We start from the raw sequence: 19,800 nt of genomic DNA, 5'->3' as shown, positions 1-19,800 counted from the left end.
GGACGCTGGTTGTATCACTTCCGGTGGTCTCTTCAGGGAATGGGAGCATGGGGTGGCTGGGGCCAACTCGCCTTCACGGGCTTTTCGCAGTCTACAAGCCGCCTGGGTTGCACTGGAAACATCTGCGAGACACTGTGGAGTTTCAGCTCCTGAAGGGTGAATGACTCCGTTCGTTGGCCCTCGTACCCCTCCCTAGTCCCTTTCCTCTCCTCCACGACCCGCTTTATGCGCTAACTTCACTTAATACTACCAGCACTTAATAAGAGCCAACTATGGGTCAGGCTTGTTGTGTGATCTTGGATAAGGCGCTCCCCCTCTGTTTCAATTTCTTCATCTCTAAAACGAGCAGGTTATACTAGATGACCTCTAAGGTCCTCCCCAGCCCACCCTCTCCAAGCGCCCTCTCCTCCTTTCTCTGGTAGGGAGAGATTTTATCTGTGGCCATCCACTCCTCTCTGCAGTAAGCATGCTTTGGAGTCATCTGCTTAGCCCGGTGTACGGCACGTGGTAAACTCTTAATAATCTAATCTCTTAATGATCTAATCTGTCTATATTTTCCTGGTTTTCTTCCTTCCTTGCCCCTTGCAGCGCCACCCCCCCCCAGCCCCTCATACAAGTTTCCCCCCACCGTCCGCTTCCCAGAGCCCTAGATTTTTTTTCTTTTTTTTTTAATTTATTTAACATATTTAGTTTTCAGCATTGATTTTCACAATAGTTTGAATTACAAATTTTCTCCCCATTTCTACCCTCCCCCCCACTCCAAAATGGCATATATTCTGGTTGCCCTGTTCCCCAGTCAGCGCTCCCTTCTGTAACCCCACTCCCCTCCCATCCCCTTTTCCCTTCCTTTCTTGTAGGGCAAGATAAATTTCTACACCCCATTGCCTGTCTATCTTATTTTCTAGTTGCATGTAAAAACATTTTTTTTGTTTTTGAACATCTGTTTTTAAAACTTTGAGTTCCAAATTCTCTCCCCTCTTCCCTTCCCACCCACCCTCCCTAAGAAGTCAAGCAATTCAACATAGGCCACATGTGTATCATTATGTATAACCCTTCCACAATACTCATGTTGTGAAAGACTAACTATATTTTGCTCCTTCCCAACCCATCCCCCTTTACTGAATTTTCTCCCTTGACCCTGGCCCCTTTCGAAAGTGTTTGTTTTTGATTACCTCCACCCCCATCAGCCCTCCCCTCTGTCATCCCCCCCCATTTATTTTTATCTTCTTCCCTCTTCTTTCCTGTGGGGTAAGATTCCCCATTGGGTATGTATGGTATTCCCTCCTTAGGCCAAATCTGATGTGAGCAATGTTCATTCATTTCCCCCTCACCTGCCCTCTCCCCTCCTCCCACAGAACTGCTTGCTCTTGCCTCCTTTATGCGAGATAATCCACCCCATTCTATCTCTCCTTATCTCCCTCTCTCAGTATGTTCCTCTCTCATCCCTTAATTTGATTTTATTTCTTTTAGATATCTTCCCTTCATCTTCAACTCACTCTATGTCCTCTCTCTCTCTCTCTCTCTCTCTCTATATATATATATATATATGTGTATATATATACATACACAGATATATACATACATACACATTCACCCATATATATACATAAACATATATGTATGCATATTCCCTTCAGCTACCCTAATACTGAGGTCTCATGAATCATACTCGTCGTCTTTCCATGTAGGAATGTCAACAAAACAGTTCACCTTTAGTAAGTTCCTTGCAATTTCTTTTTCTTGTTCTTTTTCTTGATTACCTTTTCATGCTTCTCTTGATTCTTGTGTTGGAAAGTCAAATTTTCTATTCAGTTCTGGTCTTTTCACTGAGAAAGCTTGAAAGTCCTTTATTTTATTGAAAATCCATATTTTGCCTTGGAGCATGATACTCAGTTTTGCTGGGTAGGTGATTCTAGGTTTTAATCCTAGCTCCATTGACCTCCGGAATATCGTATTCCAAGCCCTTCAATCTCTTAATGTAGAGGCTGCCAGATCTTGGGTTATTCTGATTGGGTTTCCACAATACTCAAATTGTTTCTTTCTGGCTGCTTGCAGTATTTTCTCCTTGATCTGGGAGCTCTGGAATTTGGTGACAATATTCCTGGGAGATTTCTTTTGGGGATCTATTTGAGGAGGCGATCGATGGATTCTTTCAATTTCTATTTTGCCCTGTGACTGTAGAATATCAGGGCAGTTCTCCTTGATAATTTATTGAAAGATGATATCTAGGCTCTTTTTTTGATCATGGCTTTCAGATAGTCCAATAATTTTTAAATTATCTCTTCTGGATCTATTTTCCAGGTCAGTGGTTTTTCCAAGGAGATATTTCACATTGTCTTCCATTTTTTCATTCCTTTGTTTCTGTTTTATAATATCTTGATTTCTCATAAAGTCACTAGCTTCCACTTGCTCCAATCTAATTTTTAAAGTAGTATTTCTTCAGTGGTCTTTTGGACCTCCTTTTCCATTTGGCTAATTCTGCCTTTCAAGGCATTCTTCTCCTCATTGGCTTTTTGGAGCTCTTTTGCCATTTGAGTTAGTCTGTTTTTTAAGGTGTTGTTTTCTTCAGTGTATTTTTCAGTATTTTTTTGGGTCTCCTTTAGCAAGTCATTGACTTGTTTTTCATGGTTTTCTCGCATCCTTCTCATTTCTCTTCCCAATTTTTCCTCTACTTCTCTAACTTGCTTTTCCAAATCCTTTTGAGCTCTTCCATGGCCTGGGACCAGTTCATGTTTTTCTTGGAGGTTTCTGTTGTAGGCTCTTTGATTTTATTAATTTCTTCTGTCTGTATGTTTTGGTCTTCTTTGTCAGCAAAGAAAGAATGCAAAGTCTGAGACTGAATCTTGGTGCGTTTTCGCTGCCTGGCCATATTCCCAGCCAACTAACTTGACCTTTGAGTTTTTCAGTGGGGTATGACTGCTTGTAGACTACAGAGTTCTATGTTCCACGTTTGGGGGGGAGGTGCCAGCTCTGCCACACCAGCACTGCTCCTTCCCCAAGAACCCCCAACCCGAACTGGGCTTAGATCTTCAGCAGGCTCTTCACTCCTGCTCTGATCTGCCACTTAATTCCTCCCACCAGGTGGGCCTGGAGCCGGAAGCAACAGCAGCCTTGGCTGCCCCACCTCCGCTGCCCCCGGGGCTGGAAGCCGAACCTCGAACTCCTTCCACTCCCGCAGCTTTTCCCACTAACCTTCTCAGCAGTCTTTGGTGTTTGTGGGTTGAGAAGTCTCGTAACTGCCGCAGCTCACTGATTCAGGGCGCTAGGGCATGCTCTGCCCGGTTGCTGGTCTTGTTGGTCCACGCCGCTCAGGCTGGGCTCTGCTCCACTCCGTTCCCAGCTCCCAGCTCCGTGTGGGATAGACCTCACCCAGAGACCATCCAGGCTGTCCTGGGCTGGAGCCCTGCTTCCCTCTGCTGTTTTGTGGGTTCTGCCGTTCTAGAATTGGTTCAGAGCCATTTTTTATAGGTTTTTGGAGGGACTCGGTACAGAGCTCACGCTATTCCCTGCTTACCAGCCGCCATCTTCCAGAGCCCTAGATTTTAAGATCATATTTAGAACCAGTAGGACCTTTAGGTAGCAGACATCCGATAAGCCAATCTCCCCATTCCCTCTTTTAGAGACGAGGAAACCATTCCACAGGCGTTCGGTCACGCTACTTCCCTTAGAGCCAGCATTTATGTTAGCTGTTTAAAAGTTTGCAAACTTTTCCTACTTACGTAGGATATCTCGTTTAGCTCTCACAACAATCCTGTGAGGCAGGTGCTGTTATCCCCATATTACACATGAGGAAACCCTGGAAGGCAGAGGTTCAGTGACTCTCCCAGGATCGTACAGCTAGTACGTGCCTGACGGAGGATTCACACTTGAGGTTTCAACTCCAAGTCTAGCAGTCACTGGACTGCTTAAGTTGCTCATGACCTTACCTCTGGCTTCCCCCACTGAGAACTGTTCCTGGCCTCTGAATTAGACTGATAGGCTCTCAAAGGTCCTCTCTATTCCATTTCCCTTATTTAGCAGGAAAACAGGAACCTGGTATTAGAAGTGGCTTGGCCAAGGTTAGAATAGCCCCCAGACCCAGAACTAGTTCCTCAAGTCCAGACTACATCATCTTTTTTATTTTCCTCTAGTGCCTCATACTACGCTACTCATCTTCCAGGGCTTAACTCACAGAAGCAATATACCCCTCAAGAGCACATCCGATTCCTGCTTGGGCCCATAGAAGGAAGTGAAGGGAAAGAACTGACCCTCACAGCCACTAGTGTTCCAGTCCTTTCTGAGCACCCATTAGGTAAGATGATTCTGGGGCTTGTCCGTGGGTTCACCTCCATACTGCAGTACAATTCAGTGCAACAAGTATGTAAGTGCCTACCAGAAAACCATGACAGGTTGTTGTTTTCTTTTTCCGGGGAGGGATTTATTTGTTTGTTTTTAACATTTAAAAAAAAAACTTTCCAAATCCCCTCCCTTTTGCCTCTCCCCCACCTATTGAGAAGGCAAGCAATGTATCAGCTATAAGACCGTAACAGTCATTGGTGATGAGATTTTTTTTTAAATGAAAGTTTACATCCTAGGGCAGAAGTTCTTAACCTTTTTGGTGTCATAGTCTTCTTTGGCAATCTTTTGAAACAGATAGATCACACCTTAGAATACTCTTTTAAATGCATAAGATAAAATAGATAGGATTACAAAAGAAAACAATTACATTAAAATAAGGATACACTTTTTCCCGTTAAAGTTCATGGAACCCCTGAAATGTCTCCACAGAGCCCTTGGGCATCTGTGGACCTCAGGTTAAGAGCTCTTGCTCTCATGGGAGAGACAGCATATGTGCATGCATAAGTACATACAAGGTAGTATAAGGAAGTAAGGACCTAGCTGGTGGGGGTGTTCAGGAAGGACCGTATAGAAGGTAGCACTTGAATTGAGTCTTCAAGGCATCTAAAGGACCTAAGAGGCTGAGATAATGGTGGAGTGAATTTCAGAGAGTGCACTGGGCAGGGGAACTGGGGGTTTGAGGGTGGGTAATGGCCAATGAAAAGCACAGAGTACCATGTGTATGGAGCAGTAATTTGGCCAGTATGGCAGGACCATTGTGTATGTGTCTGTGTGTGTCTCTTACACTAAGAGAGCTAGGTGTGAAGAAATTTAGGAGCTAAATAAAAGAGCTTATATTGAATTCTACAGGTAGTAAGGAATCATGGGAGCTTGTTGAATGTAGGGGTGGGGGTAACAGGGTCAGAATTGCACTTTAAGAGGGTGCATTTAATGGCCGTGTGGAGGATCAATTGGAGAAGGAGGGGTATGAGGTCTGGAGATCAACGTTATGTTAGTAGTGCAGGTGAGATGTGATGAAATCCAGAGCTAAGATGGTGGTCTTGTTAGTAGAGAAAAGGGCAGTACAAGAGAGATATGGAGACAGAAATGACAAGATTAGGCAACTGATTGAATATATGAGATGAGTGAAAGTAAGGAGTGCATGATGATCCTGAGATTGTATGTAATCTGAGTGACAGAGATGATGAAGGTATCCGTAACAATAATAGGGAAATTGTGAAAAGTGTTGAAACTAGGATTCAGGAAAGAAACTAGGGCTAGATTTATAGATTTGGGTATGATCTGTATGGAGTAATTATGGGAGCTGATGAGTTCACCAGGAGTGAGTGTAGAGAGAAGAGAGAAAAGGGCACAGGACTGAACCTTGGGAGTTTGCCCACAGTTGGGGATGGGGTGAGGGCAGGGATGAAGATCTAGCAAAGGAGACTGAGAAGGAATGGCTAGATGGGTAGGAGGAGAACCAGGAGAGAGCAGTGTCATGAGACCTAGAGAGGACAAAGTGTTCAGTAGTGTCAGATACTAGAAAGAGGTCAAGAAGGCTGAGAAAAGGTCATTAGATTTGGCAATTAAGAGGCCACTTGTAACTCTGGAGAGAACTGTTTCAGTTGAGTGTTGAGATAAGAAGCCACATTGCAGAGAGTTTGGAGGAGAATGAGAGGAGAGAAATTGGAAGTACCAAGTGTAGAGGGCTTTTTCAAAGAGTTTGGCTGAGAAAGGGAAGAGAAGTGGGGCTGATAGGATCTGGTGAAGATTTTTTGAGGATTGGGCAAATTTGGCATGTTTATAGGCAGCAGGGTAGGAACAAGTAGGTAGGGAGAAATGAAAAATTTAAAGAGAGTAAGGAAATGAGAATGGGAATGATCTGCTTGAGAAGATGAGAGGGGATGGAATCAGGTATGCCTGTCGAGGTGTTGGCAGAAAGCTGGGGATGATTGAAAGCACTCTGCAATTTCCTAAATGTAATGTTTCCTATAATTATAGGCCCAGTATATATATATCGTTATAGTATATAGATTACATACATATAGGGTTATAGTATATAGATGGCACACACACACACGTATACATATACATACATACATATACATACATATAGTGCAAGAGGCTAGGCTAGTATCTTTGGGAGCCCGTAGGGGATGAATAAAAGGATTCCTTGTAGCAGTAATGGCCCCATTGAGGTTGGATAGGATAAATTTATAGTAGATACATAGTTTCAGAAACACCATCATTATCTAAGACCAGAGTAATGGAGTAAATTGTTGGATGATAATTTCTAAGGGTTGTGGGATAAGGAGGATCCAAAGTCTCAGATTTATAGCTGCAAAGGACTTTGGATGTACCTAGATTTGTTTGTAGATTAAGAAGTGGAGATCTGTAGGGATAAAGGTGACCTACTGTTAGGTTACACAAGAAGTAAGTGACAGAATTTAGTATTTGAACTGAGGTTCTCTGACTTTGAATCTGTTTATCTGTCTCTTTGCTGCTCCAAGATAAGTAAATAGAAAGTAAGCAAGTAAATACATAGGAAAATCCCGATGATGCCAAGTCATTTATTATGGCCCTGCTGGCTGTATCTACACTGTTCCCCTCGTGCTCTAGAATGGCAGACTATAGTCTGCAAGCCAAAACTAGCCCACTACCTGTTTTTGTATTGCCTGTGAGCTAAGAATGGTTTTGACATTTTTAAATAACAACTTTTAAATTGTTGAAACCATTCTTAGCCATACAAAAACAGGCATGGCCATAGTTTGCCAGCCTCTGCTCTAGAAGTACAGGCACTTGCGTGCTGCTTTGTCATTTCTCTGATGAAATACTAAGTTGCCCTGCAGGTAGGTCCAGGGCCACTGATGAAGGTGTGTCTGGACATGGAGTATAGGTGTCCTGACTTGAGTCATATTTTGAGTCTTTTCAGAGCCTTTCATTCCAACCATTGCAATCATGTGGGCAGGTGACAAGATTTATGCCATCCCTTACTAGGAGTATTTACTCTTTGAGGCCAGAGTTAGTTTGGGAACCTTTTGTGTACAAGGAAAATTCTCTTAATTATATTTTGCCCGTCCTACTGGTGATATGCTTAGAGGCAATCATAGCTCAGTTCCATCCCAAGGCTCAAGGAAATGACTATGTCTTCAGGGAGGGGAAAACAGATTTTTTATGTCCCACACTAATGGGATATGTAAGCCAAAACTGTTCCTCATTTGGATTTCTCTGGAGCAAAATATTTCAAGCAAATAAGTCTTGAAAACCAGAGTCCCTGACTGAAATTGACCAAAAGGAAAACTATGTGATCCTGCCCCATTCCAAACCTAGACTTATTTCCAGAATCCACAGTGATTTTCAAACAGCTCTTTTTTCTTCTTGGGCCCCAGAGATGCTATTGCCATGTTACTCCAGGGACCTCACATATCTCATCTCTTTCCAGTGAGAGGGCCAAAATACAAGAGCATGAAGGTGGGCGTAGGTCACCGGCTGGATATCAAGTCATCTGGAGTGCTTGGTAAGTAGGGTTGGCATGACTTGGATTGTATGGCTTCTGCATGGGAGAGTTGCATGGTTTCTTGGAGGGTGGGATCAACAAGTGATAAATGCCCTGTGGAAGAGGGGCAGGATAACTATCCCTCCTACCCCCTCCCCCCCCATAGAAGTGTGAAATTTTGTGTCAAGGCCTAAAAAAAGTTCTTCTGAGAATCTTTGTTACAGTCATTCCTTGTTTATTGCTCTGATGTTCCAATTTCTCTCCCTGACCCTCTTTTAGTCCAGGTGTTTGATATAATAGGGTAGAGGGTATAGGTCAGTTAGGATAGTTGAAACTTTGGGACTTGTCTAAGGGCCAGGAGTCAGGAAATAAAAGACCACATTTACGATGTGTGAACATGTGGTTCTGGTCCTGTTGGTAGGCACTTGGACATATCTGTCATTAGAAACCACAGTGCCTGGTTCAAAAGGACAAGAGCCAGCTGGCAGCTGCTTCTGTGCTGTCTGTGGCTGTGGAGTCAGTGGCTACATCCTCTGGATGGGTCCAGTCACAGTCAGTTCTTTGTATTTTTTCTGCACTTCTCCCAGCCCCCCCACCCCCCAGTAGGACTCAGGCTGGACAGACATGATCTCATTTTGTTGTCCTTTTTCTTCACTCTACAAGAGGGATTAGGAGAAATTTTCTTCTTCAACCAGAACAAGAAACTGAGGCCAGAACTTGCCCAGAGAAATCCTATGCCAGAATCTTATATACTTGCTGCCCTTCTGTTATAGACAGGACAACAGTGTTAAGAGAACAGGCAAAAAATCAAGGAAGGATCAGAGCAAGAACCCCTGATTCAATAGCTTTGGCATCTATTGGACAATTATTCCAAAGGTGGAAACCCCCAGGCAGAAGGACCTGGTGAGCGCTGGAGATGAACTGTCAAATTGGTATCTTTCAGTGCTTGGCGTGGGACATGGAAACAAGCTTCTCACGGACATCTACAATGCCCATCTCACCAAGGTACTTGCTGGGGGTGCTTAGCTCTAATGATTAGCTACGTGGCCTCTGGCCTGGAATGAATCATTTAACCTCTGAGTCTCAATTTCTTCATTTGTCACATGGACAGGGATCATAATTCTTGTTCTACCAAATCTGCAAAGGTAATGGATTGTGAAATTCCTTGTAAAGTACAAGGGGTGGTCCAGAGGTGAAGGCTTATTATTTTTCTTCCTGTAAGGCCTGAACCTCAGTACCTCAGGCTACAGCAGCTGAATAGGTCAGATGGCCTCTCATCTATACCTGGAACCTGGAAGAAAGGATTTCATCCCACCTCTGGAGAATAAATTATTTAACTAACATTTATGAAGTACCTGTAGTGTGAGAAGCCGTGTGGTTGGTATTATAAGGACTACAAAACATCAGAAGACCTAGTCCCTGCCTTTAAGAACCTTAAAATAATTCATTTACTCATTCAAAGATTACTTACTCAGTACCTGCTGTGGATAAGACACATGTACATGAAAAGCTGAGTGATACTGAAAAAGATACTGTAAGGTAGCGAGGGTGTGTGAGATCCATCATAGTCCATCGAATGGAACAGAGAGGCCCTGCTGAAGTTCAGAGCAGGGAGGGAGAGGTCACTGTATGTTAGGAAGGGCTTATGGTAAGAGGTGGGTCGAGCTGGACCTTAAAGGATGGGGGTGGGGTGGGGATGGGATTTAGAAGGGAGATTATTGAAGGCTAGTGTGGAGGATCACTGTGCAACATGTTTGGAGAACAGTGGGCCAGTTTGGTGAGAGGAGAGAATTGATGAAGGAGAACATCAAGAGATAAGACTGTTTTGAACCAAATTGTGGAAGGTTTTGAATGCCAGGCTTAACAATGGGGAAGGACCACCTTTCATAGGACTTTCATAGGACTTAAATCTCTTCCTAGCTTTGATTTTACTCCTCACACATGGGTGGTGCTCCTTAGAAACTAAGCCCCAGTAGGGAGGCCAAAGAGCACCAGAAGAAGTAACTGGTCAGGAGCAAAGAGTACACACTTTTGAGTAAAGGGATTGCCCTTTATACTGCTCTGTACCTAGCCAACTGTGGGTGTACAGTAAATATTCATTGGATGGCCTGCTTCACTGTCCCATCCTGTGGGTGTATAGTAACTAGTGGGTGACTTGCTTCTCTCTCCCTTGACTTTGTGGTGTTTAGTCAGCATGGCAGTGGCTATCTAGATTATTCCAGAGTTCCAGGGTTCAGTTGAGCTGCTTCCATGGGGTCCTCTTGAAAGACTGAGAAAATTGATGCTCCCCATCTCCCTTCTCAAAGGATTACACAGTTCGTGGGCTCCTGGGCAAAGCCACAGATGACTTCTCTGATGAAGGCAGGCTCATTGAAAAGACAACTTATGGTAAGAGCATATGAGAGCCCAGGGACCAGGAAATACACTTGGGGTTGTTGTTTGTGGGATGTCTCCAGTCCTTCTGCAAGGACTCCGGAATCTCTCTGAGGTTAATTCCTGAGCTCGTGCTCAGTAGAGGAGGTCAAGCATAGCTTGAGGCTTCAGTAAGCAAATTCCTGTGATGGAAGAAATAACACTGAATTTAGAATCTGAGGACCCAGGTTCCAATCCTGACTGACTCTAGTATTGACTGCCTGTGTGACCTAAAACCTCCCTGGGCCTTGGTTTTCTTGTCTTTAAACTGAGGGAGTTGGACTAGATCCCCTCTCATTCTAAAATCTTTAATCCCAGTGTCCCTCTGGAGTCTTCAGGGCATGGCTAGTACCCATGGTAAAAGTCAAGGAGGCAGATTTTGGTTCAATATAAGAGAACTTTTTTTTTTTTTGCGTGGGGGAAGGCAGGGCAATTGGGGTTAAGTGACTTGCCCAAAGTCACACAGCTAGTAAGTGTGTCAGGTGTCTGAGGTCAGATTTGAATTCAGGTCCTCCTGACTCCAGCGCCAGTGCTCTACTCATTGCACCACCTGGCTGCCCCAGAACTTTCTAATAAGCAAGAATCCCTGACAGTGAAACAGGATGCCTACTTATGACAGAGTTGTGATGCTGTGGAAGGGATTCCTGCACTGATCTCATAGCTGTCTGCACCCCTAAGGCCCTCTGTCACTTTAAGGTTCTAGGAGTCTGAAATGCTCTTGTTCAGCCCCATGGAAGGACTGCTTCTCAACCAAGTAGTGGTCTGAATTCTTGTATCCTAAGCACACCACTCTTGACTTCCACAGTGATTTAACCCTTGGATGCTGGCAGCAGATACATCTGCCCAGTTAGTTCCCCAGTGGTCTGAGGCTCATCTATTGCCAGCACCTTTGATATAAAGGTACAGAACAAGGGCAGATCAAACCATGGACTCTCCCAGTGTGTTTATTCAAATTAAATTAGCTTAAAACAAATTTTAAAAGGAGAGAGGTCACGTTAGGGTAACATGGAGCCCAAGGAGGCATGTGGGTGGAATTCTGGTAGCCTTACTCATTCACCTGGTGATTATGTCATAATTTAATGGGAGGGGGCCGCACGTAAATATGCTAGGCCTTTTTTAGCATCAGCTGGAGAACCCCTCCTCTCTGCTGGCCAATGCTCTGTTTCACAAAGCTATCACCCCACTTGCCCTGAGGGAGGGAGAAGGAATCACTCTGTTAATCTCCAAGTCACCATACTAGGGCCCCAGCTCCCAATGGGTGAGCTATGTGGGAAGGTGTGAGCATCCCAAGAATGTGCCAGAGGGCTGGTATGGGTACAGCAGAGTCTGTTTGCTCCTGAGGGCCAACTCTTCCCTTTGTCCATGGTGCATGCCCACTCTAGAGGTTCGAGAGGGAAATGGAAGAGGGAGATTTGAGAATGTATAAAGAAAGAGACCGTGGCCTGAGCAGGTTGAGAGTAGTTTCCCCTTGCTCCACCCCATGCAGATGATTCTGCTCTAATGTTCATTGGCTTTCCCAGATCATGTGACCCCTGAGAAGCTCAGCAGAATCCTGGCAGTCATCCAAGGCTCTCATCAGAAGGCCCTGGTAATGTAAGTATCAAGACTGGACTGCCTGCCCCGACCCTTTCCCATTGGAGGCAGTAAATGAGAGGCTGGCATGTAGTCTGTAACTAGTACCCATGTTGTGTTGGCTACAGTTCTTGTCTTGGGCCGACTTTCCTGTATGTTCTCTGAAGTTCTCCCCCCTCTGGGGGAGGTTACCGTGACCTTCTATCAGATTTCTCACATTGCCATTCCCAGAGCTTTCCCACTCTCCTCCAGGTCTGGCACCCCCAGTCCTCTTGCTCAACAGATGATCCCGCTTCTTACTTTGCTGAAAAGTCATAGGTGTTAACATCATTGGGTAGGACCCTCCCTCACTTCTTTGAAAAAAGTCTTCTTCCTTTTAAAAAACTTAATATTTTTTATTCTGAACTTAAATACAAAAAAGGATATTTTCATACGTACAGCAAAACACCAAAAGGATTGTTTATGAAACCTTCATTTGAAATCTCCATTTCAAACCACAGTTGTCCTGCTTGCCTGCTTCCTTCTCTTCTATGCATTTTTGGTTTTTTGGAGGGGGGAAGGCAGGGCAATTGAGGTGAAGTGACTTGCACAAGGTCACGCAGCTAGTAAGTGTGTCAGGTGTCTGAGGCTGGATTTGAACTCAGGTTCTCCTGACTCTAGGGCTGGTGCTCTACTCACTGTGCCACCTAGCTGCCCCTGCATTTTTTTTAATTTTTTTAAAATTTTTACAAAATTACAATGTCCCTTACCTTTTTTCATCCCTCACTATTGCAACCCCCTTCTCTGTCCGGACCTGCATTCCAAATAAAAACCATGAGAAAGGAAAAAAAAATTTCATATCAAGTAAGTATAGTCAGGCAAAAGGAATGCACAGTGGTGATGTCCAGAAATGTGTGCCACTTTTCATCACTTCTCCACTTTTCCCTTCTGTCTGCATAGATGCTTAGATGACCTCTGTCCTCAACAAGAACAACAGCAAATCTCCTCAACCTCATTACACCCTTGAACTTTCATTATCATTACCTCCTCTACTTCACTCACTCCCTCTCTAACATTTGTAAACAGTCCCCCCACTACTGTTCTTTGCAAAGTTACTGGTGAGCCAGGTGCACACCTGTATAACTGCTACCAGGGAGGATGAGGGTGGTAGATCTCTTGAGTTTGGGAGTTCTGAAATACCCTTAGCTGTGGGCTAAGCTGATCACATGTCGGCTGCAAGTCCAGCATTACTCTGGTGAGATCCCTGGAGCAGGGGGACACTGAGATTGAAAACAACTGGTCAGAGCTCCTGTTCCAGTGGAATCTAACTGAGTAGTTCTGCACTTCCACCATGGGCAAGATGGGGAGACCTAGTCTTAAAAAAAAAAGTTACCTCTTCACTACCAAATTTTTCAGCCCTCATCTTCCTTAACCTCTTTGTAGCACTCTTACTCCCCTCTTCTTTCTGTTAATTCCATATTGTGCCTTGGATTCTACAGATCCCGATTTTCTACCTCTCTGACTTCTACAATGGCCCTCTTACTGACCCTTAACCCAAGACGTTACACCAAGGTTTTGTTGTCACTCCCTCTTTCTCCACATTCTCTCCCTTAGTCATCTCATCTACTCCCATGGCTTTAATTATCACTTCTACACAGTTGACTCCCAAATTATATGTCCACTAGATGTCCTGCCGATATCTTAGACTTAAATAAGCCCCAAACCCAAGTACTCGCCTTCCTCTCACCCCAAAGCAGCACCACTCTCTGACTTCCCTATTTTGATTGACGGCACCGCCACTGTCTGTGTATCTTGAAACCTGGGGAGTCATGGATGACTTCTCCCTCAACTCCTCCATCAGATTAGTTGCCAAGTCCTATAGTCTGGCTCCAGGGATGTCTGCTATCCTTCTAGTTGTTAGCCCTTTCTTGGAATTTCTTTGTATATATACATCAGTATACAGGTATATCCCTTCCAGTAGAATGTAAACTCCCTGAAGGCAGACTGTTTCCTTTTCTTTTTTTGCCTTTGTAGTCACAGTGCCTCGTACATAGTATCCACTTAATAAATGTTTATTGAATTTCATATCTGTCGTCTCATCTTCTTTCCCCTATGACAGCCAGAATTCCATATTATTGCAACAGGATCATAATTGATCATCCATCTTCTCCTACTTCTGATTCATGTTTCATAAAATACCACATTAATCATCCCCAAAGACAGTTCTGATCACGTCATTCCCTTGCTGAAAAATGTTCACTGGGTCCCCGCTGCCTATAACAGTGGTATCAAACTCAAATAGAAACAGATCCTTGTGCTGCATATTGACAAATTAACACTATCTGTGTTACAGTTTTATTTATTTTGTGAAACAGTTCCCAAACACATTTAATCTGGTTTGAGCTGCTCAGGCACTCACCAGGAATTTGACACCTCTGACCTATAGGAAAAGCCAAGATTTTTCAGTATTCTGAGAATGAAAGTAATCCTGAGTGTGAATACTCAGGAAGTATTTATGTTCCCACATAGTATGCCTTTAAACTGCCTTTTCAGCCATATCTCCCATAACTTCTTTTGCCAAGCTAAAACACTTCTGTTCCCTAAACATGCCATCTTTGCCCATTGTTCTCTCTACCTGAATGCCCTCCTATCTAGTTTACCCTTTAAAGCCCCAATCAGTCTGTTTTGAAGCCTTTCCTGATTTCCCTTCAGCCAGATGTGATCTCTCCCCCCATAGAATGAGTCGTATTTCATAGGAGGCATATGCCTTCTGTGACACATCCCATATCATATTCTACCTTGTGTTATTCTTAGTGGCCTCATCTTACTTCCCCTACTAGATTATTAGCACTCCAAGGACAGGGATTTTTTCTTTTCATTTGTGTATCCTTCAAAGTGCCTTGTAGTTGCTCAATAAATATTTGCTAAATTGAATCTACCTGGCCCTTCATGACATTAAATTCTTTTTGGTTAGGCAAAAGGGCAAGGGACAGCTTTCAAGAGAACCCCATTTGGAGTTAGGGATGGGAAGAGAGATCAACTGAATTCCAGGCTTTTATGAGGTGGTCATTAAAAATTGTCATCTTTTTCCCCAGGTATTCCAATCTCGACTTGAAGACTCAAGAGGCCTATGAAATGGCTGTGAAAGGGTTAATCCGGCCCATGGACAAGAGTCCAATGCTAATTACAGGAATCCGATGTCTCCAGTTTGCTCCTCCTGAATTCCTCTTAGGTAGGATTTGGAAGAGTGGAAAATCAGGATAGCATGAGAGTAGGAGAATGTTAGGGCTCTGCTTCCACTAGGGTAACCCTGGAAGACAGTTCTCAATCCTTAGTGACAGTAACTCCCTTTCCAACAAACCCAGATGGTCTGAGCAGAGCTGTGAGGCTTCACAACATCATCCTTTGCCATAGCAGTTCACTGGGGCTCTTAGGGTCTCCAGCTTCTTCCCACCCCCAGTGCTAGGACCTTTCCAGATAACAGACTTCACAGAACAAATGCTCTCATATCTCATGCCAACGCACTCTTTGATGCAGATTCTTAGCAAGCAAAGGTTATATTTAGAGGCATGTTCCCAGGGTTGGATGGTGTTTCATGTTGTTGTCAAAGCTCCCTCAGTGAATTTCTCTTTTGCTTTGGCTTCATTCAGTTTCCTTCTTTCTTCCTGATCCCTCTTCTGGATTGCTTTTCCTCTTCCCTGCTTCCTGCACTTATATCCTTGCTTACACTCCTTTCTCTTTAACTCTTTTTCTGTTGCCCTGGTACAGAGATTCAGTGTATGCATGAAACCCAGCAGCTGCTCCGTCGACTGGTGCATGAGATTGGACTGGAACTGAAATCAGCTGCCATCTGTACCCAGGTGCGCCGGACTCGAGATGGGGTCTTTACCCTGGAGGATGCCCTCCTGCGGACACAGTGGGACATGCACAGCATTCAGAAATCAATCCAGAAAGCAGCACCCCGAATAGAGGCAGAGCTAGAAAAGTGCCAGACGGTAGCACTGTGCCCTAGAGATCCTGTGGGACAACCTGTTTACTAACAGATCCAGGTCACGGGCAAACTCAAGTAAACTTTCCCCAGGGGCTAAGCAGGATGAGGCACACAGCCTTAGGAAAGAACAGCAGGGGAGGGTGCTGCAATGGTGTGGGAGTTCCACGTTAGAGTTCATGTACTGCCAGGAAGAAGATTAGTGAAACTTTAAGAATGATCTTTGTCTATTCAGTAAGTAAAAGGCCCTGCCCCCGGCTTTCGTGTAAGGAAGTGACTTGGTGTTCTTGGTCTAGTGAACATATTTGAGAAGGGGGCCCCTGAAGCAGTATCCTTGGCTGCCTCGGTGAATCTGGCGGAATCTTGCCGACATCAGTGGGAAAGTGGTGGTAGAGAGGTGGAGACACCAGGAAAAAGTGAGAAGACAGATAGCAAAAGAGGAGGAACTAATATTCTTTAGTGCTTACACAGATTTCACAGGACCTCTTCTAACCTGTCTTGAGAGGGAGGAATGAGGAAGAACTGAGATTTCTCTGAAGAACCCAGAGCATTTAATAGCTGAGATTGTCCTGGTTTTTGTTACAGAGGGGGAAAACTGAGATACGGTTTTGTGGAAATCAAATAGAAACCAGGTCTTTATCTCTTTGCTACTTCCTTGACCACTGTATCTCTAGGCAGGGTAGTTGTGGGGGAAAGATCACTGGACTTTGTGTCAGAAAACCTCAGGCTGAATCCAGATTTGCCATTTTCAAGCTAGATGACCATGGGTAAATCACCTCACCTTTCTGAGTCTTAGTTTCTTCAACTAAAAGAATAAGAATTATGATAAGTATTTCCTACCACAGTTATCGTGAGGATTGAATGAGGTTGTGTGTGCAGAATTGTGTAAACTTTTGAAGCGGTGTATGAGGGTTAGGCGCTGCTGTTTAACAGTAACCCAAGACCACTTTCTAACAGCTCTGGGCTTAGGATGGTGGATATCTGGGTGAAAGGCCGAGCTGCACAGGTGATCTTTTTAAAACCCTCTTCCAGAGATCTGGGCATTACTTTTTGGCTTGTCACTTTACCTGAACTCAGAAAGGGCTGGGCCTCATATGTTACCGTGGGGATGGGGCTAGTTTAGAGGTGAAAAGGAAGGTGATTGCAGAGCTTGTTATATGTTGCTTAAACAACCAAGAGATTGGAGTTTAGAAAACCCTGCTAAGGAAGGGACTTTGAAATTCTAAATAGACACTTTTTCTCCTGCCTTGACTCTTCATCCTCCCTCTCCCCAATCTCAACCCCTCCACGCTACTATATATCTAGGTATCAGAGACAGCCTTAGTCTGGGCTAGTAAGGAGCTTCTAGCACCCTAGCCTTTTAGGCAGGCATGGGCTCTGCCTAGTAATAGTCAGGTCACAATGAATGGTAATAACCTTGCTGATAAACTTGAAGCATCAGCTCCACCCATCATTACTCATACCACCCTTGTCCCCTCCAGAATCCACCCCTTTTGTTAAGCAAACCAAAGTATTTGCTCTCTGGAAATATGTTCTACTTCCAACAAATACAAACTCCCATAAAACCCAAATGGATTATCAAGTCAGATACTGCCTTCCTGCCTTGATTCTCCCTGCCCAACTTGGGTTCAGGGATGGGTTAGGGATGTTAATTTCTTCTCTCTCCTTCATTTCTATTCTGCCAGGATGGCTAATTTTTAGAAAGCTCCATTTCAGGTGTATCCCTCAGCTTGCATATAATGGGTATTTAAAAATTCCTGCTGAATAGAATTGAATTTCCACCCTTTCATGTACCACAGCCTAGATTTCTTTCAGTCAACACATTTTTTTTTGAGTACCTACCATTCATTCACCCCTACACATTTGTAGAGTGCTTTCTGTGTAGGTAGCATTTGACTCGATTGTAGGTAATGTTCAGATGAGACATTCCCTAGAGCTTACAGTCTAGGGAAGGGGAATAAGATGTAGATAGATAGGTAGATAGATAGATTAAGATATAGGTAATTTATACAATACATACATGAAGGTATAGTAAGAGAAGTACCAAGTACTAGCATTTCATTGGAGGGAAATACTAATTTCAGGGCACTTTTATGCTTAGCACTGTGCTGGCTGCTGTAATTACATAAGAAATGTGAGGCACAGTCCTAACCTTTGACACATAGTTCTTTCCTGTCACACATCTCTGCTTGTTCATTTACCCCACAACCTCAGGTGTTTTTCTCCAACTATGCTTTGAGCCTTCCACTTTTGTTCCCCTTCACCCTTCACTCTCATCTTGGCTCTCAGGTAGCATTTTTTTCTGGCCCAGTTTTTATGGGTGTTCTATAAATGCTTATTAACTTAAGGCCCCACATAAAGAAAACAGGAGCCCCCAGGGCCCACAGTCTGCATGGCATTCACACAAAATAGCATGCATGCCCTTGATGGATCATACTCCTGTGTCCTATCAAAATCTTCCTTCCTGGCCCCTCAACTAGACAATAGTTGCTGCACATTTCACCAAAGGAAAGAAGTAAAGGACAGCAAGGAGCTCTTCCTTGTCTCTAGTGATGGCTAGGTCAAAGTGAAGTGGTTTTAGTATCAGCAGGTAGGATTGATATTAGTCATCACTAAGAATTTCCTGTTTGTGCTGTGAGACAATGGTACATTACTATTAAGGGAGGTGACGGGATCATCCTTGCAGGAGATGTTTGAGTACCATCTGTTGGGTGGGTAAGGGGAAGCAGGGTGCTAGATGGATCTCTAGGTTCCTTTCTGCCTAAGGATTTTGCATGTAGTAATACAAGTTGGTGTCACAGTTACCTTTCCCAGAGCACTCTGAAGAAAACCTAGCTTAGAAAACCTGTGCTCTAGTCACTTGTGAGTCATATAACCATGGACAAATTGCCAAATATGAATGAGCATTGGTTTCCTCATTTATGAAATGGAGGTAATTAACGCCTGTCCTATGTTCTTCGTAGTGTTATTGTGAGGATCAAAGGATATAATGTATGTGAATATATGTGATTACCTATACAAGTGTAAGGTTGGTATCAGCAACATTTGAAAGAGCTGGGATACTTTGAGAAGTCCCAGTGGCTAAACTCACCCTCTTTGTGAAGTTAGATGGATTCTCAAATAAGTGCCAATGGAAGCAAAATAGACGTGTTCCTTATCCTAACAAACCAGCTGGACAGGTTTGCTTTTTTTGGTGAGGTGGATAAAGAAGCAAGGGAAACAGCGTAAGTCATCTCTAGCAATGAGCAGTTTTCCTCCTGCACAGTTTAAGGATCAAGGAAAGACTGAAATGACTATTTACCAAGAAAGTTATCTATCTACAGTTGATCCAAGTTGGCTAATGTTGGGTTGAGGGTTAGCAAAAGTTTGCTCTTTAAATAGAATAAAGTTGTGTTTAAATTTAATTTGTGATAGTTTGAGGGGATTTAACATGTATGGAAAGCACTCTGTAACCATAAAGTACTATATAATTGTGAACTTAAACATGCCTTGTGCTCAAGATCATGAGCAGGGAACTTGGAGTAAACACAAGAAACTTCTCCCCCTATTAAAATGCAAGCACTTTTTTCTAGTCTCTTAAAATTTCTAAAATGCATTTACTTTTAACTTTTGTGTTTACATTTTAAAGTTTCTCCTAAGTTCTGGTCTTTCCATTTTCTCCCTGTAGGATTATACCCATTTTTTTTCTGTGTTTGTTATTCTTGGTTGTAAGCTTACTTTTTGCCTTTTGAATTATGGTATTCCAAACTCTTCTCATTTGTAGTGGTACCTGCCAAATCTTGTGTGATCCTGTGATTTCTAGGTACTTAAACTTTCCTTTTGGATGCTTACAGTATTTTTTTTTTCCTTCTTTTTAACCTGGAAATGGAATTTTGGCTTACATTTCTGGGAATTTTCATTTTGGGACATCTTTCAGGAGGTGACCAGTGGATTCTTTCTATATTTACTTTGCCTTCCAGTTCTCACACAAGAACCTTAACAAGGATGGCCAGGAAAAGACCTACTGCTTGATCCACTTTCATAGATTGGAGGAAAA

The 19,800-nt window shown here is 43.5% G+C and overlaps 1 protein-coding gene across 1 annotated transcript; it reads left to right on the top strand.

The window, feature by feature from the left end:
- The first annotated feature begins 22 nt into the window (after positions 1–22).
- TRUB2 (TruB pseudouridine synthase family member 2) lies at positions 23–19,346 on the top strand. Its single transcript, XM_036749329.1, has 8 exons — positions 23–156; positions 4,160–4,291; positions 7,760–7,834; positions 8,757–8,818; positions 10,120–10,201; positions 11,746–11,818; positions 14,872–15,008; positions 15,545–19,346. The coding sequence occupies exons 1-8, from the start codon at positions 48–50 to the stop codon at positions 15,814–15,816; spliced, it is 942 nt and encodes a 313-aa protein (XP_036605224.1). The 5' UTR covers positions 23–47; the 3' UTR covers positions 15,817–19,346.
- Positions 19,347–19,800: the final 454 nt, after the last annotated feature.

The sequence above is a fragment of the Trichosurus vulpecula genome, chromosome 3 (assembly GCF_011100635.1).
Source record: "Trichosurus vulpecula isolate mTriVul1 chromosome 3, mTriVul1.pri, whole genome shotgun sequence".
NCBI lineage: Eukaryota > Metazoa > Chordata > Mammalia > Diprotodontia > Phalangeridae > Trichosurus > Trichosurus vulpecula.
Note: the sequence above shows the minus strand (reverse complement) of the source record. Positions and strands in the feature narration are given on the sequence as shown.